The following is a 25,408-nucleotide window of genomic DNA, read 5'->3' on the forward strand; positions in this document are numbered from 1 at the left end:
GCGATGACACAAACATATTAAGCAGGACATTCATTCGAGCCTTAAAATCCATTTATAATCCAAAAGTAGAGTGAAATGTACTCATAAGCAACATGTAAATAGAGGCTTTATTTGCTGGTATCTATAAGAACTCCCTTTGTTCTGACACCAACTTGTGCAGCATCGTCCTTGTGCAGCAATGTTTGCTAACACAAAAAGGGGTCTATTAACAGGATTTCAGACCACCAACAGAGGGCAGTAACAGTTTACCTTCTGATGTATGGGGCATGAGCATGGAACTGTTGCAAACTGTCAGACATGAGCGGGATTTGGGATTAACACATAAAATGTTTGAACATTCTAGATAAGGCTTTTAAAACATGAAAGAATGTTATATCTATGAACATTTTAAAGAATACAAGCCTCCACGTCCTGAGAAGGCTTGAGAACTGGCTTGATTAGACAAGAGCTGATATCAAATCAAAATCAAATTAAAAGTTTATTGGTCACGTACACAGATTTGCAGATGATATCGCAGGTGCAGTGAAATGCTTTAGTTTCTAGCTTCAACAGTGCAGTAATACCTAGCAATACAAAAAACAATACACACATGGAAACGTCCTGAGAAAATAAATGTAAGAATAATGTAAGAAATAACACATCAAAGTTGTCTAGAAACAGGGTGAAGAACATTGTCTGATTGTGTTCAATGCACAGCCCCCTTATTGGGAAAACATGAGGTAGTCCTTCACTGTTGATCTTTATCAAGAACTACATTACTGTAGGGGACTGGTTCCAGACCTTTTTCAGTTACTGTGCCAAGTACCCCCAGGTCCTAATACCCCCTGTGGATAGGCCAGGTACCCCCAGGTCCTAGTACCCCCTCTGGATAGGCCAGGTACCCCCATGTCCTACCTAGTACCCCTTGTGGATAGGCCAGGTACCCACATGTCCTAGTACCCCCTGTGGATAGGCCAGGTACCCCCGTAAATTTGACGGCCCACCTTCTCCCGTTTTTTCAGTGTAGAAACAGGGCGACTGTGTCTGAAGAACATTGTCTGATTGTTCTCTGCACAGCCCCCTTATTGGGAAAACATGAGGTAGTCCTTCACTGTTGATCTTTATCAAGAACTACATTACTGTAGGGGACTGGTTCCAGACCTTTTTCAGTTACTGTGCCACCAACTGAATTCTGCTCTGCCCCGGAGTAACCCTGAAGAACTCCCTCATGTGCATTTTAGCAGTAGGCCTATGATCTCATGAGTCTTCACAAGTACCTCCTGTGGATAGGGCAAGTACCACCAAGGGTTCTAGTAAACCCTGTGGACAGGCCAGGTACCCCCATGTCCTACCTAGTACCCCCTGTGGACAGGCCAGGTACCCCCAGGTCCTAGTACCCCCTGTGGACAGGCCAGGTACCCCCAGGTCCTAGTACCCCCTGTGGACAGGCCAGGTACCCCCAGGTCCTAGTACTCCTGGTTGGGAACCACTGCTGTAGGGTACCGTATTCCTACTAAAGAGAGTTGTTAAAGTTATTGGTTCATGTCTGGTTCACTTCGGCTGTTGTTATAAAGATACAATGTATCATTTCACCTCACCTGTGAGACTGAAGAAGTAATTCAGCAACTCTGAGGAAAGTGGAAGTTGATAAAACCAGCAGATTGGGGGCCTTTGTCTTCACTCTTCACCAGGGGTTTACAGGTGAAAAAGTAAATCGAAAGACAAGACATGATGTGATTGGTAAATGAGTTGTGAAAATCTGATCGATAACTGAAATATAGTGTAAGTCTCTTTCAAAAGGAGGCAAGAAGAGGACAGAGAAGAGGTTGCAAGGAGTCGAGCAAAATCCAATTGAGATTCTCCACCGCTGTCCTCCAAGATTTACTGAATTTCCTCTTCACTGAAGAGTGAGACAGCGACCGCTTAATTGCACCTCACCTGTGAGAACCATGAGCATGTCTGATTAGACAGACTTTACCATGCAGAAAACCATTCAAAAGCTATGATATACTGTATTACCAGAGCTAGACCTGAATGTTTCCCCTTCTACTTGCAGGCTGCTCGATATTTGTTTGATAATAAAACAGCTTTGTCCAGTCATGTTTAGCTGGCTATCAAGCTGGTAACTTGACCAGCAGAATGGTTTTAGACGGCAGTAGGAGAAAGGAAAGGGCTCCTGGATACTGTAGTTGTTAGATTACCATCGTTAAAGAATTACAGAAGTTTATTTTTTTCATGGCAATCAATACATTTTAGAAATGATGCCTTTTTACAAGAGATTTTACAGTAACATGAAAGGAAATAAATTCATATAAAATAAAGGACTCAAAACAGGGGGAAGACAAAAATCTGTTCTTCGTAAAACTCATCAGTTCAAGCACAGAAAATACAAATGAATAACAAATAATCCAAATAGCTGTAAATAATTTTCTAACTGACATTGAGAAGCATTACCTTGCAGAAGGTGTGTATTAGCGGAGCAGTGACAGCGCATAATAATCAACAGGTAATCATTATATCATAGCAGAGAAATCAAATCAAAACCGAGTTGAGCTTATTGACACATTTACCACATTGATGCATGTTTCCCATAGTGTTTAAAGAGCACACGAGACAAATATTGTTCATAAAATACTGCCCCTGTCATTGGTTAATATGTGCATAGCATCAGTGCATTGTGAATGACCACTGAGAAAACACCCTGGACAACATTTCATTTGTCTCTTCAGTAAGTACAAAATGACCAAGATGTCACTATATTGCCGCGTTCACGTTCTAATCGGAACTAAGAAACTCAGAAATGTCCGACTTGCTAACTGGTTGTAGTTATAGACGTGCCGCGTTCAACCAGTTAGCAAGTCGGAAATGTCAGCGTTTCCTAGTTCTGACTGGCGCGTTAACGTGGCATGAATTCAGATAGACGGCTCCTAACATGAAGAATGCATAGGACAAATACAAAGCGTTTTGTTCCTCTTGATTCTGTGTTATTAGTAAATACTTCACCATTTAAATCCGGTTAACTCCAAAATATATACAAAATATACAGTTAATCACAATGGACAACAGATTTAGAAGTCTAGATGGTGATATTGGAAATTATCTCCAGACACAGTACAATACTAATTTCACTGACAATGTTGCTAACACAGCCCTACTTTTCTGAAACATAACATTGAGGTTGTCATGGCAATACACAACAGAGGGTGTGTTCGTAAATTCAATCTGGAATGCCAGAGTATGTTCAGAGTGCGGTGTTGTCAGATTGTCAGTTCGTACATTCTGAGCGTTTCGCTCTCTTCGGAGCGTTCAGAGGTCTGACCTCCCAACGGCAGTCAAGATCCCAAGCTAACTGGCTAACGTTGGCTAGCTACTTCCAGACACAAATGAGAGAACACCTCACTCTGACCATTTTACTCACCCTAGCAGAGCTGTTTAGACTGTTTTCATGTTACCCAGTGCGTTGGTGACTGTAACTGTGCTGCTGGCAACAATTGAATTTACTGACACCAGCCATGTTCAACTGGTGTCAGTTATTTACGCTCTGGCACACTCAGACTAGAGTGCTCTGAAATCGGGGTAGATAGCCAGACTGAATTCACGAACGCAGCTCAGAGTGTTCACATACTGCAGGTCCTCCAACTGTCATAATATAAGGTAGAATTCAGTCCTTTGTAAGAGAAAACAGTGGGTATTTTAGCTTTCTTCAGCACGGGTTTGTTCTAGTAGGTTTGGTGCATGACTCGCCCTTTTCTACGCTCAGTGATACTGCCTTATCTGTGGAGATAAAACAATGCAAACAGGAACCAGCAAAGGCCCAATGCCTTTATCACAGACCACCTCTGGTGAAACGACATTGAGGTAACCTTTTATAACCACACCCATCCAGTCAAAGAGGCTGCAGTGTTTCAAGGCAAGCATGTACAACAATGTTACTTACTAGGCACAGTTAGGAATATGGCAGTGCTAGTGTTGTGTTACTGTGTGAAGTATTATGAATATAGTCTTTCAACCCCACAGTGTACGATAGTGTCTGTGAAGCAATCCACACAGAGTAGAGAACTGGTCTGAAATTAATCCAGGCAGAAGGAATCACATAACCGTGTGTGTGTGTGTGTGTGTGTGTGTGTGTGTGTGTGTGTGTGTGTGTGTGTGTGTGTGTGTGTGTGTGTGTGTGTAAATGCCAAGAAGGGAGCTTTGGTTTTCAACATTCTACATATTCTTAGTGTTCTGCATATTCTTAGTGTTCTGCATATTCTTAGTGTTCTGCATATTCTTAGTGTTCTGCATATTCTTAGTGTTCTGCATATTCTTAGTGTTCTGCATATTCTTAGTGTTCTGCATATTCTTAGTCCAGGAGTGTGGTGTTGTCATGACGACAGATGAGGGGGTGGATAGGGTTGGAGGGAGAGCGTGGCTTTAAGAAAGGCTTTTGTCGTAGGCCTTGACCACACGTTTGATATGAAACAGTTTGTGTCTCAACTTGCGACACTCCAGCTTCTTAGCCTGGTAGTCTGGTGTCTGGGGAGGAGCAGAGAGATAATAGATCATTTGTTTCATCGTCTATTCCCCATTATGGGGTGATAAAGGTTCATTCTTTATAATGTATGGGATTTCATAGAAATGTCTGCTCACCCTCTTAACGTCTTTCAGTCGATTATATTCCTCTGCCACAACCTGAAGCAAAGAATAAGAAGTATTTATCCCTGGTTCTAAGTGTGTATCTCAGTGGAGGCTGGTGAAGGAAGGAGAGCTCATAGTATTGAGCTTGTCCTCCCATTTAAATTGACACCAGCCTCCACCATCCGGTCCACATATGGCCCTTGGCGACAGGGGTTGTAGCCCCACCTCCAGCCTCTGTCTGTCTATGACCCTACTGTCTGTCTATGACCCTCTGTCTATGACACGACCCTCTGTCCATGACCCTACTGTCTGTCCATGACCCTACTGTCTGTCCATGACCCTACTGTCCGTCCATGACCCTACTGTCCGTCCATGACCCTACTGTCCGTCCATGACCCTACTGTCCGTCCATGACCCTACTGTCCGTCCATGACCCTACTGTCCGTCCATGACCCTACTGTCCGTCTATGACCCTACTGTCCGTCTATGACCCTACTGTCCGTCTATGACCCTACTGTCTGTCTATGACCCTTCTGTCTGTCTATGACCCTTCTGTCTGTCTCCAACCTCTGTCCATGACCCTACTGTCTGTCCATGACCCTACTGTCCGTCTATGACCCTACTGTCTGTCTATGACCCTTCTGTCTGTCTATGACCCTTCTGTCTGTCTCCAACCTCTGTCCATGACCCTACTGTCTGTCCATGACCCTACTGTCTGTCCATGACCCTACTGTTTCCACCCCTACTGTCTGTGTATGACCCTACCGTCTTTCTCCACCCTCTCTCCACATTTCCCGCTGTATTCTCAAAAATAATAACATAACATTTAAAATATATATATATATATATGAATACTACATTGACACAAGCCTCCACTGGTCTCCCTCTGGTGTCTCACCTGGTACTGGGCGGAGGTCTCGTCCAGTGTGTCCAGCTGCCTGCTGAGTTTGTTCATCTGGTCACTGATGTCATCCATCTCAGCACACAGGTGTTTGTACTCCCTCAGGTCGGCATCAAACTCCCTCTTGTACTCTTGACGCTGGCCGTCTGACGTTATCTCTGGGTAGACGCTGTGGGGAGAGAGAGTGAGAGAGATAGACGAAGTCAGAGAATATTGTTAGACATTGTTTACACATACACTATACAGTTGAAGTCAGAAGTTTACATACACTTTAGCCAAATACATTTAAAATCAGTTTCACAATTCCTGACATTTACTCCTTGAAAAAAATTCCCTGTCTTAGGTCAGTTAGGTTCACCACTTTATTTTAAGAATGTGAAATGTCAGAATAAGAGAGAGAATTATTTATTTCAGCTTTTATTTCTTTCATCACATTCCCAGTGGGTCAGAAGTTTACATACACTCAATTAGTATTTGGTAGCATTGCCTTTAAATTGTTTAACTTGGGTGAAACGTTTCAGGTAGCCTTCCACAAGCTTCCCACAATAAGTTGGGTGAATTTTGGCCCATTCCTCCTGGCAGAGCTGGTGTAACTGAGCCAGGTTTGTAGGCCTTGCTCGCACACGCCTTTTCAGTTCTGCCCACAATTTTTTTACGGGATTGAGGTCAGGGCTTTGTGATGGCCACTCCAATACCTTGACTTTGTTGTACTTTAGCCATTTTGACACAATTTTTGAAGTATTCTTGGGGTCATTGTCCATTTGGAAGACCCATTTGCGACCAAGCTTTAAATTCCTGACTGATGTCTTGAGATGTTGCTTCAATATATCCACATAATTTTCCTTCCTCAACATGCCATCTATTTTGTGAAGTGCACCAGTCCCTTCTGCAGAAAAGCACCCCCACAACATGATGCTGCCACCCCCGTGCTTCACGGTTGGGATGGTGTTCTTCAGCTTGCAAGCCTCCCCCTTATTCCTCCAAACATAACGATGGTCATTATGGCCAAACAGTTCTAGTTTTGTTTCATCAGACCAGAGGACATTTCTCCAAAAAGTACGATCTTTGTCCCAATGTGCAGTTGCAAACCGTAGTCTGGCTTTTTTATGCTGGTTTTGGAACAGTGGCTTCTTCCTTGCTGAGCGGCCTTTCAGGTTTTGTCGATATAGGACTCGTTTTATTGTGGATATAGATACTTTTGTACCCGTTTCCTCCAGCATCTTCACAGGGGGTCTTTGCTGTTGTTCTGGGATTGATTTGTACTTTTCGCACCAAAAGTACGTTCATCTCTAGGAGACAGAATGCGTGTTCTTCCTGAGCGGTATGATGGCTGCGTGGTCTCATGGTGTTTATACTTGCGTACTATTGTTTGTAGATGAACGTGGTACCTTCAGGTGTTTGGAAATGCCCCAAAGGATGAACCAGACTTGTGGAGGTCACAATTTGTTTCCTGAGGTCTTGGCTTATTTCTTTAGATTTTCCCATGATATCAAGCAAAGAGGCAATGAGTTTGAAGGTAGGCCTTGAAATACATCAACAGGTACACCTCCAATTGACTCAAATTATGTCAATTAGGCTATCAGAAGCTTCTAAAGCAATGACATCATTTTCTGGAATTTTCAAAGCTGTTTAAAGGCACAGTCAAATTAGTGTATGTAAACTTCTGACCCACTGGAATTGTGATACAGTGAATTATAAGTGAAATAATCTGTCTGTAAACAGTTGGAAAAATTATTTGTGTCATGCACAAAGCAGATGTCCTAACCGACTTTCCAAAACTATAGTTTGTTAACCTGTTATGGATAGGGGGCAGTATTTTCACGGCTGGATAAAAAACGTACCCGATTTAATCTGATTATTACCCCTGCCCAGAAACTAGAATATGCATATAATTATTAGCTTTGGATAGAAAACACTCCAAAGTTTCTAAAACTGTTTGAATGGTGTCTGTGAGTATAACAGAACTCATTTGGCAGGCCAAAACATGAGAAGATTCTGTTCAGGAAGTACCCTGTCTGACCATTTCTTCCCCTTGTTGATTCTCTCTATCCATTACAAAGGATCTCTGCTGTTACGTGACACTTCCTACGGCTTCCATGGGCCCTCAGAGCCCGGGAAAAAGCTGAATGACGTAATTCAAAGCCCTGGCTGAAACACACGAGCGCTTTTGCTAAGTGGTCTATCAGCAGACAAAAGGCTTAGGCGCGTGCCCGAGTCGACCCCGTGATGTATTTTCTTTCGGCTGTTTACCTAATTGCAGATTCCCAGTCGGAATATTATCGCTTTTTTACGAGAAAAATGGCATAAAAATTGATTTTAAACAGCGGTTGACATGCTTCGAAGTACGGTAATGAAATATTTAGAAATCTTTTGTTACGAAATGCGCCATGCGCACGACCCTTATTTACCATTGGGATAGTGTCTAGAACGCACGAACAAAACGTCGCTAATGGAACATAACTATGGATTATTTTGGACCAAACCTACATTTGTTATTGAAGTAGAAGTCCTGGGAGTGCATTCTGACGAAGAACATCAAAGGTAATCAAACTTTTCTAATAGTAAATCTGATTTTGGTGAGTGCTAAACTTGGTGGGTGTCTAAATAGCTAGCCCTGTGATGCCGGGCTATCTACTGAGAATATTGTAAAATGTGCTTTCACCGAAAAGCTATTTTAAAATCGGACATATCGCGTGCATAGAGGAGTTCTGTATCTATAATTCTTAAAATAATTGTTATGTTTTTTGTGAACGTTTATCGTGAGTAATTTAGTAAATTCACTGGAGGTTTGCGGGGGGTATGCTAGTTCTGAACGTCACATGCTAATGTAAAAAAGCTGGTTTTTGATATAAATATGAACTTGATTGAACAAAACATGCATGCATTGTATAACATAATGTCCTAGGGTTGTCATCTGATGAAGATCATCAAAGGTTAGTGCTGCATTTAGCTGTCTTCTGGGTTTTTGTGACATTATATGCTAGCTTGAAAAATGGGTGTCTGATTATTTCTGGCTGGGTACTCTGCTGACATAATCTAATGTTTTGCTTTAGCTGTAAAGCCTTTTTGAAATCGGACAGTGTGGTTAGATTAACGAGAGTCTTGTCTTTAAAATGCTGTAAAATAGTAATATGTTTGAAAAATTGAAGTTTTAGGATTTTAGAGGAATTTGTATTTCGCGCCACGCCCATCATTGGATATTGGAGCAGGTGTTCCGCTAGCGGAACGTCTAGATGTAAGACGTTTTAACAAGAAATTTGTGGAGTGGTTGAAAAACGAGTTTTGATGACTGCAACCTAAGTGTATGTAAACTTCCGACTTCAACTGTATATACACAACAGTATGTGGACACCCCTTCAACTTAGTGGATTTGGCTATTTCAGCCACACCCGTTGCTAACAGGTGTATAAAAATCAAGCATGCAATCTCCATAGACAAACATTGGCAATAGAATTGCCTTACTGAAGAGCTCAGTGACTTTTAACGTGGCACCGTCATAGGATGCCGCCTTTCCAACAAGTCAGTTCGTCAAATTTCTGCCCTGCTAGAGGTGCCCCAGTCAATTGTAAGTGCTGTTATTGTGCAATGGAAACATCTAGGAGCACCAACAACTCAGCCATAAAGTGATAGGCCACACAAGCTCATAGAACGGGACCACAGAGTGCTGAAGCGCGTAGCGTGTAAAAATCGTCTGTCCTTGGTTGCAACACTCACTACCGAGTTCCAAACTGCCTCTGGAAGCAACGTCAGCACAATAACTGTTTGTCGGGAGCTTCATGAAATGGGTTTTCATGGCCGAGCAGCTGCACACAAGCCTAAGATCATCATGTGCAATGCCGAGCGTCGGCTGGAGTGGTGTAAAGCTTGACACCATTGGACTCTGGAGCAGTGGAAACGCGCTCGCTGGAGCGATGAATCACTCTTCACCATCTGGCAGTCCGATGGACAAATCTGGGTTTGGCGGATGCCAGGAGAACGCTACCTGCCAAGTGCCAACTGTTAAGTTTGGTGGAGGAAGAATAATTGTCTGGGGCTGTTTTTCAGGGTTTGGGCTAGGCCCCTTAGTTCCATTGAAGGGAAATGTTTACACTACAGCATACAATGACATTCTGGACAATTCTGTGCTTCCAACTTTGTGGCAACAATTTAGGGAAGGCCCTTTCCTGTTTCAGCATGACAATGCCCCGTGCACAAAGCGAGGTCCATACAGAAATGGTTTGTTGAGATCAGTGTGGAAGAACTTGACTGGCCTGCACAGAGCCCTAACCTCAACCCCATCAAACACTTTTGGGATGAATTGGAACACCAACTGCGAGCCAGACCTAATCGCCCAACATCAGTGCTCGACATCACTAATGCTCTTCTGGCTGAATGCAAGTAAGTCCCCTCAGCAATGTTCCAACATCGAGTGGAAAGCCTTCCCAGAAGTGTGGAGGCTGTTATAGCAGCAAAGGGGGGATCAACTCCATATTAATGCCCATGATTTTGTAATGAGATGTTTGACGTGTAATTGTCCACATACTTTTGGTCAAATAGTGAATTTGATCAATTTAACTCGAATGTACTATGACCAACAGTATTAGGGTCATATTCTGTCTTGCTGTACACTCAGCATATTTCAACGAGAAGCTCCGCTTTCTTTTTGGCCACTTCTCGACCATTACAGGAATTGAGTGCTCCTGTAATACACAGTACAGCAAGCCAGGGCTTCATATCTTCTGTTTTACACCAGTCAAACAATGGTTTTAAAATCCCAATTCTCTCACCAGGGCCCTCTCAGTGTCAAGGAGAGGAAAGGCAGAGGGGATGTGGAGGCAGCTCTCTCACTAACGACCTACTCACAACTGACCCCCACACCTTAAACCTTTGGCCCAATTCTCTCATTATTTCCAATTACAACCTCATGTGGAATGGCATGCCAGTAGAGATTAGTTACTGTACTGGACCAAACAAGACCAGCCCAGACTGCTACACTGTTAGAAAAAAGGGTTCCAAAGGGGTTCTTCAGCTGTCCCCATAGGAGAACACTTTTTGGTTCCAGGTAGAACCCTTTTTGGTTCCATGTAGAACTATTTTGGGTTCCATGTAGAACCCTTTGTGGAAAGGGTTCTACATGGAACCCAAAAGGGTTCTACCTGGAACCAAAAAGGGTTATTCAAAAAGGGTTATTCAAGTTCTCGATAACACCTTTTCTTCAAAGCGTGTACTGGGTGTGTGTGTGTGTGCGCCTGTGTGGAAAAAACTCAGACTAATATGGCTGTAGTGTGTGTGTGTGTGTGTGTGTGTGTGTGATTACGTGTGTATGAGTGCTTGCCGTGTGTGTCTAACCTCCCCCACTACCATTGCATTGTTGCAGGTGTGTGTGAGTGAGTGAGTGTGAACGTGTTTGTGTGTGTGTGTGAATATTCCTGCATGCGCGCGCATGTATGTGTGTGTGCGCGCGTCAACGTGCCTGCCAATTTGTGTGATATAATAATATATAATATATGCCATTTAGCAGATGCTTTTATCAAAAGTGAGTTAGTCATGCGTGTAATACATTTGTGCGTGTGTATGTGTATGCCTCCCTGTGTGTCTCACCTCTCCCACTCCTCTGGGTCCAGTTCGTTGCCAGTCTCTCCTCCCGTGGTGTACTCTGTTTCGTACTGTGATTCATCCAGCTCAGGGTTGCGCCGGCGCCTCTTCCCCCTGTTGGCAGAGGGCTTCCTGACCCCCCCTGCCTCCTCAGAGGGGCTGGAACTGGCCCCCTGGGAGGGCTGGTCCGAGGGATGGCTAGCCAGATGCTCCGAATACCTAAGGCACAACAATAACATTCAATATAAACTCAACAATGAATGTAATGTAAATATAATATGGTAGACACTGAATACATCTGCTCCATCTACCAAAAACACTCTGAATACTGCTCTATGTACCAAAAGCCCTCTGAATACCTGAAAACCTCTGCTCTTTCTACCAAAAACACTGAATACATCTGCTCTATGTACCAAAAACTCTGAATACCTCTGCTCTATGTACCAAAAATTACCTTCGTTTTGACTTTAGTATCTATGACCTTAGTCATGGCCTTAGTTTCTTGTCACATACAACCAAGAACATATCAGCCATGACCTTCCTATGGTTTCTGATCCACTTAAAGGGAAAAACGACAATGAAGTACATGAATGTAACTGATTACAAGTCACCGAAACCACTGGACAAATGGAAGAGACAGACTCCGGATTTCCTTAATAAAAGGAGGGGAAGAGAAGTTCACTGTTGAGTTAGCAGGGATTTAAGGTTTCATCTCAAGGCTCAGTGGAAGTGGCTATGATATTACAGCAGAGCACCATATAACATAAACTGGCAGGCTATGTCAACAAGGTCAGGGAAGTCTTGAGGCTAGCATTCCTCTGTTTATGAAGCAGGACTTTTTGGGAGTTTTATCAACATTACATAAACTCAGCAAAAAAAAAGAAACGTCCTCTCACTGTCAACTGCGTTTATTTTCAGCAAACTTAACATGTGTAAATATTTGTATGAACATGACAAGATTCAACAACTGAGACATAAACTGAACAAACTGTTAGTCACAGACACGTGACTAACAGAAATGGAATAATGTGTCTCTGAACAAAGGGGGGTCAAAATCAAAAGTAACAGTCAGTATCTGGTGTGGCCACCAGCTGCATTAATTCTCTGTTCCGGAGTTCCAAATTGAGCAGCAGCTGCTGAAAAAATGAGCTCCTACAAATATTGAAATGTACATGTTTTTTTTTGTTTTTAGAGTGAAGTACATTGGAAAAAAGCAAAAGAAAACTGCAAGACTGAATTGGAGACAAAACAAGCAACAAACAAAGACAGGCTTTTGAAAAAGTAACTATTTTTTATAAAATTGTACAGTTATCTTAGCTAGCTGAATTGTTTACCAGTTGTTAAGCAGTTGCTAGGGACTCTCCTGGAAGAAGCTAGCTAGTTAACAAAGAATATCTAGTTAACAGAAGAAAACAGAAGAAAAGAAAGATAAAATAAGGAAAGAAAAAGGACATCAAAGTGAAACAGTCCTCTAAAGACACAAGAGACAATAGTACAAAAAAACAACGCTTCTATTGCGTTTATATTCTATTTCTATAGCTTCTTCGAGGTTTCCAAGATGGCGTAGCAGTCAGATGTCCTTTGTCCTCGTCTTGTTCCGTGTGTATGTATTTTATGTCTTTTCCTTCGCATATCTTTTTGTATATTTTTTCTAGAAACTCAACTTCAAAACACTCTCCTGCAACTCGCCTCACCAAATGTGGTGCCGGACCTATTTTCTCTCCATATCCCCAAATTTCTACCGCAAGCTCTGGACATTTACACCTGGATCTTGCAGCTAACTAGCTGCTATCTGAGTGACTATTGGCTAACGTCGATTCCGGAGCAAACACCAATTATCCCAGAGCTAGCCAGCTGAAGAGTTCCATCAGCCACTCCTGGGCAACAATCACCTATCCGGACCCGTTTTACTGCCGATGCAGAGCCCCACCGGGCCTTCACGACTGGAATTCCGACGTTATCTGCCTGAGGGAGTTATTCAACTGGCCCCTCCATCACGACGTAACCTGAACGCCCATCGGCTAACTGCGGCCCGCTAATCGTTAGCTGTCTTGAGCATATCGGCTGCCATCTGAACAGGTCTATCGAACAATCTTCGTGGGCCACTATAACTATTTTGACAATTGGATTGGTCCCCTCTACCACACGGAACCCACTAATCTACCAACGGAAATGCACGGGGTGGCTAAAAAACAGACCTCCATCTTCTGCTAGCTTGCTACACATGGCTCGGCTAGCTGTCTGAATCACCGTGACCCAAACCAACCTCACTGGACCCTTATGATCACTCGGCTAAGCATGCCTCTCCTTAATGTCAATATGCCTTGTCTATTGCTGTTCTGGTTGGTGTTTATTGGCTTATTTCACTGTAAAGCCTCTAGCCCTGCTCATTATACCTTATCCAACCCTTCAGTTCCACCACCCACACATGCGGTGACATTACTTGGTTTCAATGATGTTTCTAGAGACAATCTCTTTCATCACTCAATGCCTAGGTTTACCTCCCCTGTATTCACATCCTACCATACCTTTGTCTGTACACTATACCTTGAATCTATTTTATCGCCCCCAGAAACCTGCTCCTTTTACTCTCTGTTCTGGACGTCCTAGACGTCCAATTCTCATGGCTTTTAGCCGTACCCTTATCCTACTCCTCCTCTGTTCCTCTGGTGATGTAGAGGTGAATCCAGGCCCTGCAGTGCCTAGCTCCACTCCCATTCCCCAGGCACTCTCTTTTGATTACTTCTGTAATTGTAAAAACCTTGGTTTCATGCATGTTAACATTAGAAGCCTCCTCCCTAAGTTTGTTTTATTCACTGCTTTAGCACACTCTGCCAACCCGGATGTCTTAGCCGTGTCTGAATCCTGGCTTAGGAAGACCACCAATAACTCTGAAATCTCCATCCCTAACTACAACATTTTCAGACAAGATAGAATGGCCAAAGGGGGCGGTGTTGCAATCTACTGCAGAGATAGCCTGCAGAGTTCTGTCCTACTATCCAGGTCTACACCCAAACAATTTGAACTTCTACTTTTCAAAATCCACCTCTCTAAAAACAAGTCTCTCACCGTTGCCGCCTGCTATAGACCACCCTCTGCCCCCAGCTGTGCTCTGGAGACCATATGTGAACTGATTGCCTCCCATCTATCTTCAGAGCTCGTGCTGCTAGGTGACGTAAACTGTGACATACTAAACACCCCGGCCATCCTACAATCTAAGCTTGATGCCCTCAATCTCACACAAATGATCAATTAACCTACCAGGTACAACCCCAATGCCGTAAACACGGGCACCCTCACAGATATCATCCTAACCAACTTGCCCTCTAAATACACCTCTGCTGTTTTCAACCAAGATCTCAGCGATCACTGCCTCATTGCCTGCATCAAACGACCTCCACTCATCACGATCAAACGCTCCCTGAAACACTTCAGCGAGCAGGCCTTTCTAATCGACCTGGCCCGGGTATCCTGGAAGGATATCGTCCTCATCCCGTCAGTAGAAGATGCCTGGTTATTTTTTTTAAATGCCTTCCTCTCCATCTTAAATAAGCATGCCCCATTCAAGAAATTTAGAACCAGGAACAGATATAGCCCTTGGTTCTCTCCAGACCTGACTGCCCTTAACCAACACAAAAACATCCTGTGGCGTTCTGCATTAGCATCGAACAGCCCCCGTGAAATGCAACTTTTTAGGGAAGTTAGAAACCAATATACACAGGCAGTTAGAAAAGCCAAGGCTAGCTTTTTCAAGCAGAAATCTGCTTCCTGCAACACAAACTCAAAAAAGTTCTGGGACACTGTAAAGTCCATGGAGAATAAGAGCACCTCCTCCCAGCTGCCCACTGCACTGAGGATAGGAAACTCTGTCACCACCGATAAATCCACTATAATTGAGAATTTCAATAAGCATTTTTCTACGGCTGGCCATGCTTTCCACCTGGCCACCCCTACCCCAGTCAACAGCACTGCACCCCCCACAGCAACTCGCCCAAGCCTTCCCCATTTCTCCTTCTCCCAAATCCAGTCAGCTGATGTTCTGAAAGAGCTGCAAAATCCGGACCCCCACAAATCAGCCGGGCTAGACAATCTGGACCCTTTCTTTCTAAAATTACCTGCCGTAATTGCTGCAACCCCTATTACTAGCCTGTTCAACCTCTTTCGTGTCGTCTGAGATTCCCAAAGATTGGAAAGCAGCTGCGGTCATCCCCCTCTTCAAAGGGGGGGACACTCTTGACCCTAACTGCTACAGACCTATATCTATCCTACCCTGCCTTTCTAAGGTCTTCGAAAGCCAAGTTAACAAACAGATCACCGACCATTTCGAATCCCACCGTACCTTCTCCGCTATGCAATCTGGTTTCAGAGCTGGTCATGGGTGCAACTCAGCCACGCTCAAGGTCCTAAACGATATCTTAACCGCCATCGATAAGAAACAGTACTGTGCAGCCGTATTCATTGACCTGGCCAAGGCTGTCGACTCTGTCAATCACCACATCCTCATCGGCAGACTCAACAGCCTTGGTTTCTCAAATGATTGCCTCGACTGGTTCACCAACTACTTCTCTGATAGAGTTCAGTGTGTCAAATCTGAAGGCCTGTTGTCCGGGCCTCTGGCAGTCTCTATGGGGGTGCCACAGGGTTCAATTCTTGGGCCAACTGTTTTCTCTGTATACATCAATGATGTCGCTCTTGCTGCTGGTGATTCTCTGATCCACCTCTACGCAGACGACACCATTCTGTATACTTCTGGCCCTTCTTTGGACACTGTGTTAACAACCCTCCAGACGAGCTTCAATGCCATACAACTCTCCTTCCGTGACCTCCAACTGCTCTTAAATACAAGTAAAACTAAATGCATGCTCTTCAACCGATCGCTGCCTGCACCTGCACGCCCGTCCAGCATCATTACTCTGGACGGTTCTGACTTAGAATATGTGGACAACTACAAATACCTAGGTGTCTGGTTAGACTGTAAACTCTCCTTCCAGACTCACATAAAACATCTCCAATCCAAAAAGTTAAATCTAGAATTGGCTTCCTATTTCGCAACAAAGCATCCTTCACTCATGCTGCCAAACATACCCTCCTAAAACTGACCATCTTACCGATCCTCGACTTTGGCGATGTCATTTACAAAATAGCCTCCAACACCCTACTCAACAAATTGGATGCAGTCTATCACAGTGCCATCCGTTTTGTCACCAAAGCCCCATATACTACCCACCACTGCAACCTGTATGCTCTCGTTGGCTGGCCCTCGCTTCATACTTGTCGCCAAACCCACTGGCTCCAGGTCATCTACAAGACCCTGCTAGGTAAAGTCCCGCCTTATCTCTGCTCGCTGGTCACCATAGCTGCACCCACCCGTAGCACGCGTTTCAGCAGGTATATCTCACTTGTCACCCCCAAAGCCAATTCCTCCTTTGGCCGCCTCTCCTTCTAGTTCTCTGCTGCCAATTGACTGGAACGAACTACTAAAATCTCTGAAACTGGAAACACTTATCTCCCTCACTAGCTTTAGGCACCAGCTGTCAGAGCAGCTCACAGATCACCACACCTGTACATAGCCCATCTATAAATAGCCCAAACAACTACCTCTTCCCCTGCTGTATTTATTTATTTATTTAGCTCCTTTGCACCCCAGTATTTCTACTTTGCACACTCATCTACTGTCAAATATATCATTCCAGTGTTTTAATTGCTATATTGTATTTATTTCGCCACCATGGCCTATTTATTGCCTTTACCTCCCTTATCTCACCTCATTTGCTCACATTGTATATATACTTATTTTTCTACTGTATATTTGTTTTACTCCATGTGTAACTGTTGTTATATGTGTCAAACTGCTTTGCTTTATCTTGGCCAGGTCGCAGTTGTAAATGAGAACCTGTTCTCAACTTGCCTACCTGGTTAAATAAAGGTGAAATAAAAAAAATACAAAATTAAGTACTGCAGTGCATCTCCTCCTCATGGACTGCACCATATTTGCCAGTTTTTGCTGTGAGATGTTAGCCCACTCTTCCACCAAGGCACCTGCAAGTTCCTGGACATTTCTGGGGGGAATGGCCCTAGCCCTCACCTTCCGATCCAACAGGTCCCAGACGTGCTCAATGGGATTGAGATCCGGGCTCTTCGCTGGCCATGGCAGAACACTGACATTCCTGTCTTGCAGGAAATCCCTCACAGAACGAGCAGTATGGCATTGTCATGCTGGAGGGTCATGTCAGGATGAGCCTGCAGGAAGGGTACCACATGAGGGAGGAGGATGTCTTCCCTGTAACGCACAGCGTTGATATTGCCTGCAATGATAACAAACTCCGATCAAACTCTGATGATGCTGTGACACACCGCCCCAGACCATGACAGACCCTCCACTTCCAAATTAATCCCGCTCCACAGTACAGGCCTCTGTGTAATGCTCATTCCTTAATAAACGAGAATCCTACCATCACCCCTGGTGAGACAAAACCGCGACTCGTCAGTGAAGAGCACTTTTGCCAGTCCTGTCGGGTTTGTGCCCATAGGCAGTGTTGTTTCCGGTGATGTCTGGTGAGGACCTGCCTTACAATAGGCCTACAAGCCCTCAGTCCAGCCTCTCTCAGCCTATTGCAGACAGTCTGAGCACTGATGGAGGGATTGTGCGTTCCTGATGTAACTCGGGCAGTTGTTGTTGCCATCCTGTACCTGTCCCACAGGTGTGATGTTCGGATGTACTGATCCTGTGCAGGTGTTGTTACACGTGGTCTGCCACTGCGAGGACGATCAGCTGTCCATCCTGTCTCCCTGTAGCGCTGTCTTAGGCGTCTCACAGTACAGACATTGCAATTTATTGCCCTGGCCACATCTGCAGTCCTCATGCCTCCTTGCAGCATGCCTAATGCACATTCACGCAGATGAGCAGGGACCCTGGGCATCTTTCCCGTGGTGTTTTTCAGAGTAAGTAGAAAGGCCTCTTTAGTGTCCTGAGTTTTCATAACTGTGACCTTAATTGCCTACCGTCTGTAAGCTGTTAGTGTCTTAACGACCGTTCCACAGGTGCATGTTCATTAATTGTTTATGGTTCATTGAACAAGCATGGGGAAACATTGTTTAAACCCTTTACAATGAAGATCTGTGAAGTTATTTGGATTTTTACGAATTATCTTTGAAAGACAAGCTCCTGAAAAAGGTTAGTTTCTGTTTTTTTGCTAAGTTCATAAAGCATCAATAAGGGTTGCAATGATATGGTGAGAGCTACAATGTTTCTTATTCAGTGTAATTGATTTGTTTATAATAATTTAGAAGCATGCATCCATTGTTATTGTTCCACTAACTGTTCTAAATATGTATGAGCCTCAACTCTTAATGAGCACTTTATAGATGTGTGTTGACTTTCCTTGATACTTCTGAGGGCGGTCGATACATTACTCTCCTGTCCCAGGCACTGGACTTCATGAAGTAGGTTTTGTTTGACATATGGTCTGATAGAGGCATTGTTTACTGCACAGCACCAGGTCTTGTGCACCCATTTGCAAATAAGACCAAATAAGACCACTTGACCTAGCATGTGACCAAGCTCTTGACCTGGTATGTGTAACTCTGACAGAGAAGGGCGTCTGTCCGTAAGTGTTTAACATGCGTCGTTCCTTCCGTCCTTCCTGAAAGTTATCAATGATCTGACATCACCGGCGGATAGGTGAAAGCTACTTACTGGAAGCCTGTCTCACACCCATCCCTATTATGTCAGATCAGTGATTATGAAGGCAGGAACGAACGATGCAGGTTATTGGAAACCCATTCAAACAGACCTAATTTTCCTTTACAGTTACACAGCCTACAAGCTGAAGTACAGTACTTTCTCTTATTTGTATAGAGTTGCGCAAGATGCGTTCTATATTCTCTAAGAAAGATGGTTCCGACGGAGAGGAGCGACATCCTACAAGTTCCAAACCGACTTTAGGTGACTTTTTCATGTTTATCTTGACTTTATTCATACAGAAAGTTCATACTATTATCACGTGACCACCAAGCACTTCTGGACATCAGATCGACAGTTACAAACCTCAATTTAACTTAAAATCCCACTTCAACTCCGACTCAGCTGTTCCTTTGTTCATACCGGACCTTTGTTTCATGGGCTATCAAAACGCTGCAGGCGTAGACGTGGCAGACGGGCCGGCATCCCGGCGAGACTGGAACAAAGAGAAAATCGACCGGCATCTCCCCTCCGTTCTATTGCCAAATGTTCAGTCACCGGAGAATAAGATGGATGAACTTCACTCGCGAGTCTCCTATCAGAGAGACTTGAAAAGCAGCAATATTATATGTGCTGCAGAAACGTGGCTGGATTACTATAAGCATTTCTACATGCATTTCGCTACACCCGCAATAACATGCTAAACAACTGTATGTGAGAAATAAAATTAGATATGAATGTAGAACTCAGTGGTTTCTCCATGCAGCAGCACGATCGGACGAAAACGGCCTCTGGAAAGTCCAATGGGGGGAGGGGTGTGCCTCTTCATAAACAACAACTGGTGTGTTGCTTTCAGTGTCAAGGACATCTTGAGCTTTAGCTCACCTGATATAGAATACACCATGGTAAGCTGTAGACCCCTTTATCTACCAGGAGAGTTCTAATCTGTAGTTATCACGGCTGTCTACATCCCTCCACTGTATTGGGCCATAAACAAACAAGAAACCGCTTACCCAGAGGCAGCGTTTCTAGTGGGTGGAAACTAACACGGGGAGACTTAAAACCGTTCTCCCTCACATCTACCAACACGTCTGCCAACCAGAGTTGCTAAAACTCTAGACCACTTTTATTCTACCCAGAGAAATGCATAAAAGGTCCTCCCTTGTCCTTCCTTATGCAAAACTGACTGACTCCATTCTCCTGCTTCCTGTTTACAAACAAAAGCTCCAACAGGAAGTACCAGTGATGCGCTAAATATGGAAGTGGTCCAATGAAGCAGACATGAGGCTACAAGACTGTTTTGCTACTAAAGACTGGGATATGTTCCAGGTCTTCTACATCAAGACTCCAGCCACCCACGCCATAGACTGTTTACTCTGCTACCGTCCGGCAAACGGCACCGGGCTCTCGGATACGCAGGCTCAGCGAGCTTCTACCCCCAAGCCATAAGACTGCTAGATAGTTAATTAAATGGTTAGCCGGACTATCTGCATTGACCCCATCTTGCACTGACTCTATGCACACTCGCTAGACATTAGGAACACCTTCCTACTATTGAGTTGCACCACCTTTTTCCATCAGAACAGCCTCAATTTATCACGGCATGAACTCGACAAAGTGTCGAAAGCGTTCTACAGGGATGCTGGCCCATATTGGCTTCAATGCTTCCCACAGTTCTGTCAAGTTGGCTGGATGTCCTTTGGGTGGTGGGCCATTCTAGAGGGCTCCCGAGTGGTGCAGCAGTCTAACATGTTGACCACACCGCGTGCGTGAGCGCTGCTAAATAAATGTACATGTTATTCAGTCATTACACCAACACTGCTCCCGTGCGTCAGCGAGCGTCAGCGTGGCCAGGCACTAAAATTGGTTCTATTTGTGATGCTCAACGCAGTGCAAGTGCGGCCTCTCCCATCTCATTGGCTTTTAGGAGCATATACCCACGTGCCATCTCTTCATTGTTTTTTTTCATATACCCATGTAGGTGATTGAAAGATGAACTTAGGTCCACACTCCGGACGGTTGTAGTAATGCTGTAAAGTTGGTTGCCAACTGCCATATAAAGTCCAAAGAAGAAAAAGAGCCTGAAGGAAGGAGGAGAGATGAAACAAATTTGGGTTCACCGTTTGATTTGTGGATTAATTGTCGAGTAGAGGACCTTGTGCATTTCAGGTAAAATAACAACCCAATGTTTCTAAACCAGGACAAATTAGCTAGCAACATCAAGCTAGCCAGCTAAATTGCCATAAATGTTTAATGCTTTTTGACCTGTCCCCAAATAAATATAATTGGTTCAGAGTTTGTTTTGATATTTCAACCTGCGTGTCCTGATCGCTTCTGGTGTGGGTGAACAAAATCAACGTGCACGTGCGGTTTGGTCAAATCAAATTTTATTTGTCACATACACATGGTTAGCAGATGTTAATGCGAGTGTAGCGAAATGCTTGTGCTTCTAGTTCCGACCGTGCAGTAATATCTAACAAGTAATCTAACAATTTCACAACAACTATCTTATACACACACAAGTGTAAAGGCATGAATAAGAATATGTACATATAAATATCTGGATGAGCGATGGCCGTGCAGCCAGTAGATGGTATAGAGTACAGTATATGCATATGAGATGAGTAATGTAGGGTATGTAAACATATAAAGTGGCATTGTTTAAAGTGACTAGTGATACATTTATTACATCCAATTTTTAATTATTAAAGTGGCTAGAGATTTGAGTCAGTATGTTGGCAGCAGCCACTCAATGTTAGTGATGGCTGTTTAACAGTCTGATGGCCTTGAGATAGAAGCTGTTTTTCAGTCTCTCGGTCCCAGCTTTGATGCACCTGTACTGACCTCGCCTTCTGGATGATAGTGGGGTGAACAGGCAGTGGCTCGGGTGGTTGCTGTACTTGATGATCTTTTTGGCCTTCCTGTGACATCGGGTGGTGTAGGTGTCCTGGAGGGCAGGTAGTTTGCCCCCGGTGATGAGTTGTGCAGACCTCACTACCCTCTAGATAGCCTTCCGGTTATGGGCGGAGCAGCTGCCGTACCAGGCGGTGATACAGCCCGACAGGATGCTCTCGATTGTGCATCTGTAAAAGTTTGTGAGTGTTTTCGGTAACAAGCCAAATTTCTTCAGCCTCCTGAGGTTGAAGAGGCTCTGTTTCACCTTCTTCACCACGCTGTCTGTGTGGGTGGACCATTTCATTTTGTCCGTGATGTGTACACCGAGGAAATTAACTCTCCACCTTCTCCACTGTGGGCCCATCGTCCACAATCATCTCCTTTGTTTTGTTGACGTTGAGTGCGAGGTTATTTTCCTGACACCACACTCCGAGGGCCCTCACCTCCTCCCTGTAGGCCGTCTCGTCGTTGTTGGTAATCAAGCCTACCACTGTAGTGTTGTCTGCAAACTTGATGATTGAGTTGGGGGCGTGCATGGCCACGCAGTCATGGGTGAACAGGGAGCACATGAGAGGGCTGAGAACGCACCCTTGTGGGGCCACAGTGTTGAGGATCAGCGGGGTGGAGATGTTGTTTCACCTGGGGGCAGCCTGTCAGAAAGTCCAGGACCCAGTTGCACAGGGCGGCAAATTGGAGTGGGTCTAGCGTGTAAGGCACTGCATCTCAGTGCTAGAGGTGTCACTACAGACCCTGGTTCAATCCTGGGCTGTATCACAACCGGCCGTGATCGGGAGTCCCATAGGGCGGCGCACAATTGGCCCAGCGTCGTCCGGGTTAGGGGAGGGTTTAACCGGGGTAGGCCATCATTGTAAAATAAGAATGTGTTATTAACTGACTTGCCTAGTTAAATAAAGGTTAAATAAATAATAATCTTGATACACACAGGAAACTGTTGAGCGTGAAAAATCCAGCAGCGTTGCAGTTCTTGACTTACTCAAACCGGTGTGCCTGGCACCTACTACCATACCCCATTCAAAGGAACTTAAATCTTTTGTCTTGCCCATTCACCCTCTGAATGGAACACATACACAATCCATCTATTTTGGGCTGGCATTAAAGGAAAATTCCACCCAAAAACTCTCTTTTGGTATTTGTTTCATTAGTCCATTGTTGACATAGTCCCAAAATGTTTCACTTTTCAGCAATCAAGTTTTCTAGATGTGTAACTTTCCAAATACGGAATGCACGTTAGCTTGCAATTTCGTCATGTAAAAACGTGCATTTTCCAGCCCCGGCATTGGCATTTTCTAGCCCTAACACCAGGTTCGGTAATTTACCTGTCTAACATCAGCACGCTTCCCCTCAGATGGGAGGGGTGGAAATATTTGTCCTTAAAAACATGATCCAAAGTGCTAATTTCAGGCAGCGCTGGTAGGGATATTTAAGACCAACCAAAAGCTGGTTTTAGTGGTCACGCAGTTGGTTATGGCATGAATTTCGACGGCGGAAACGCAGCCTATTCAGCCGTGTGCATGGAACAAGATGTGCTTTGGGTGCCTGTATACTTTGTATTTCGAGATATTAAACAGTCATGTTTCCCCCCATTTTGTTTTATTTGACTAAAAACCAAGCGTAGCTTCCCCTCTGTTTTCATTTTGTCCTGCCCAATGTAATCAAGTAGGTTAGTCAAAACTGTTGATCAAGAGTTTGGCTCATGAGACTGCTTGGAAATAAATCTTAAAATCACCAAAGCTTTATTAAACATCAAGTTTGAGAGGAGTAAAACAGCGAGCTGACATGACCTTTTTATCTATGTATTGTAGGCAGTGGTGGTAAAAGTACCCAAAAGTCATACTGTAGTAAAAGTAAAGTCACCCAGTAAAATACTACTTGAGTATAAGTCTAAAAGTTTTTGGTTTTAAATATACTTAAGTATCAAAAGTAAATGTAATTGCTAAAATATACTTAAGTATTAAAAGTAAAAATAATTTAAAATTCCTTATATTAAGCAAACCAGACGGCACCTTTTTCTTTTGTTTTATTTACGGATAGCCAGGGGCACACTTTAACATTTAGATCTGCCAGATCAGAGGCAGTAGGGATGACCAGAGATGTTCTCTTGATAAGTGTATGAGCATTCAAAATGTAACAACTTGCCTAGTTTTGGGTGTCAGGGAAAATGGAGTAAAAAGTACATTATTTTCTTTAGGAATATAGTGAAGTGAAAGTTGTCAAAAATATAAATAGTAAAGTAAAGTACAGATACCCAAAAACACTACTTAAGTTAAAGTATTTTTACTTAAGCACTTTACACCGCTGATTGTAGGCAGGCCTACATTATTTTAGCCATGCAGCTCCCATTTTGGACGTACGTAAAACCCCCTCCATGATGTAGTCTACATGTGTCCATGCCCATCATGAAACAACAGATGAGAACCTCAGTGAATACCGGTGAACCTCGTATTTAGAAGTTATTTTCCGGTAACAATTGTTTGTTTTCAGTTTCATGTTTTTTAAACCCAAGCCCTCCGTAGGCTGCCCTTACTTATCCTGGTTCTACTATAACGAAGGCTGGTTCAACAGCAATGCATCGTGTTTCTTTTTTATCCTGGTAATTTTATGATATCATTACATTTTACATGTATCTACTGTTGTAAAAAAAATGTTTTGTTTCATTTTATTAAAACCAAACTTATTTGAATGATTCACTGTCCTGGTTTTATGGTGAGGACATCTGTGGCCCCTATATCAGTGTGAATGCTATGTACACTACATACTGTATTTACAGTAGGCTTAGACCCTATATCAGTGTGAATGGTATGTACACTACATACTGTATTTACAGCAGGCCTAGCCCCTATATCAGTGTGAATGCTATGTACACTACATACTGTATTTACAGCAGGCCTAGCCCCTATATCAGTGTGAATGCTATGTACACTACATACTGTATTTACAGCAGGCCTAGCTCCTATATCAGTGTGAATGCTATGTACACTACATACTGTATTTACAGCAGGCCTAGCCCCTATATCAGTGTGAATGCTATGTACACTACATACTGTATTTACAGCAGGCCTAGCTCCTATATCAGTGTGAATGCTATGTACACTACATACTGTATTTACAGTAGGCTTAGACCCTATATCAGTGTGAATGCTATGTACACTACATACTGTATTTACAGCAAGCCTAGCCCCTATATCAGTGTGAATGCTATGTACACTACATACTGTATTGACAGCAAGCCTAGCCCCTATATCAGTGTGAATAGTATGTACACTACATACTGTATTTAGACCCTATATCAGTGTGAATGGTATGTACACTACATACTGTATTTACAGCAGGCCTAGCTCCTATATCAGTGTGAATGCTTTGTACACTACATACTGTATTTACAGCAGGCCTAGCTCCTATATCAGTGTGAATGCTATGTACACTACATACTGTATTTACAGTATGCTTAGACCCTATATCAGTGTGAATGGTATGTACACTACATACTGTATTTACAGCAGGCCTAGCCCCTATATCAGTGTGAATGCTATGTACACTACATACTGTATTTACAGCAGGCCTAGCCCCTATATCAGTGTGAATGCTATGTACACTACATACTGTATTTACAGCAGGCCTAGCTCCTATATCAGTGTGAATGCTATGTACACTACATACTGTATTTACAGTAGGCTTAGACCCTATATCAGTGTGAATGGTATGTACACAACATACTGTATTTACAGCAGGCCTAGCTC

The 25,408-nt window shown here is 43.7% G+C and overlaps 1 protein-coding gene across 1 annotated transcript in view; it reads right to left on the reverse strand.

The window, feature by feature from the left end:
- Window positions 1–2,168: 2,168 nt before the first annotated feature.
- si:ch73-61d6.3 (occludin) overlaps window positions 2,169–25,408 on the reverse strand; it is a 43,542-nt gene continuing 20,302 nt past the window's right edge. Inside the window, exons 5-8 of the mRNA XM_029708133.1 lie at window positions 11,081–11,293; window positions 5,498–5,669; window positions 4,612–4,653; window positions 2,169–4,497 (exon numbers count right to left, since the gene is read on the reverse strand). Coding sequence (XP_029563993.1) covers window positions 4,396–4,497; window positions 4,612–4,653; window positions 5,498–5,669; window positions 11,081–11,293 — 529 coding nt within the window. The 3' untranslated portion in view covers window positions 2,169–4,395. The remainder of the gene's footprint in view (window positions 4,498–4,611; window positions 4,654–5,497; window positions 5,670–11,080; window positions 11,294–25,408) is intronic.

This window comes from Salmo trutta, chromosome 22 (assembly GCF_901001165.1).
Source record: "Salmo trutta chromosome 22, fSalTru1.1, whole genome shotgun sequence".
Lineage (NCBI taxonomy): Eukaryota > Metazoa > Chordata > Actinopteri > Salmoniformes > Salmonidae > Salmo > Salmo trutta.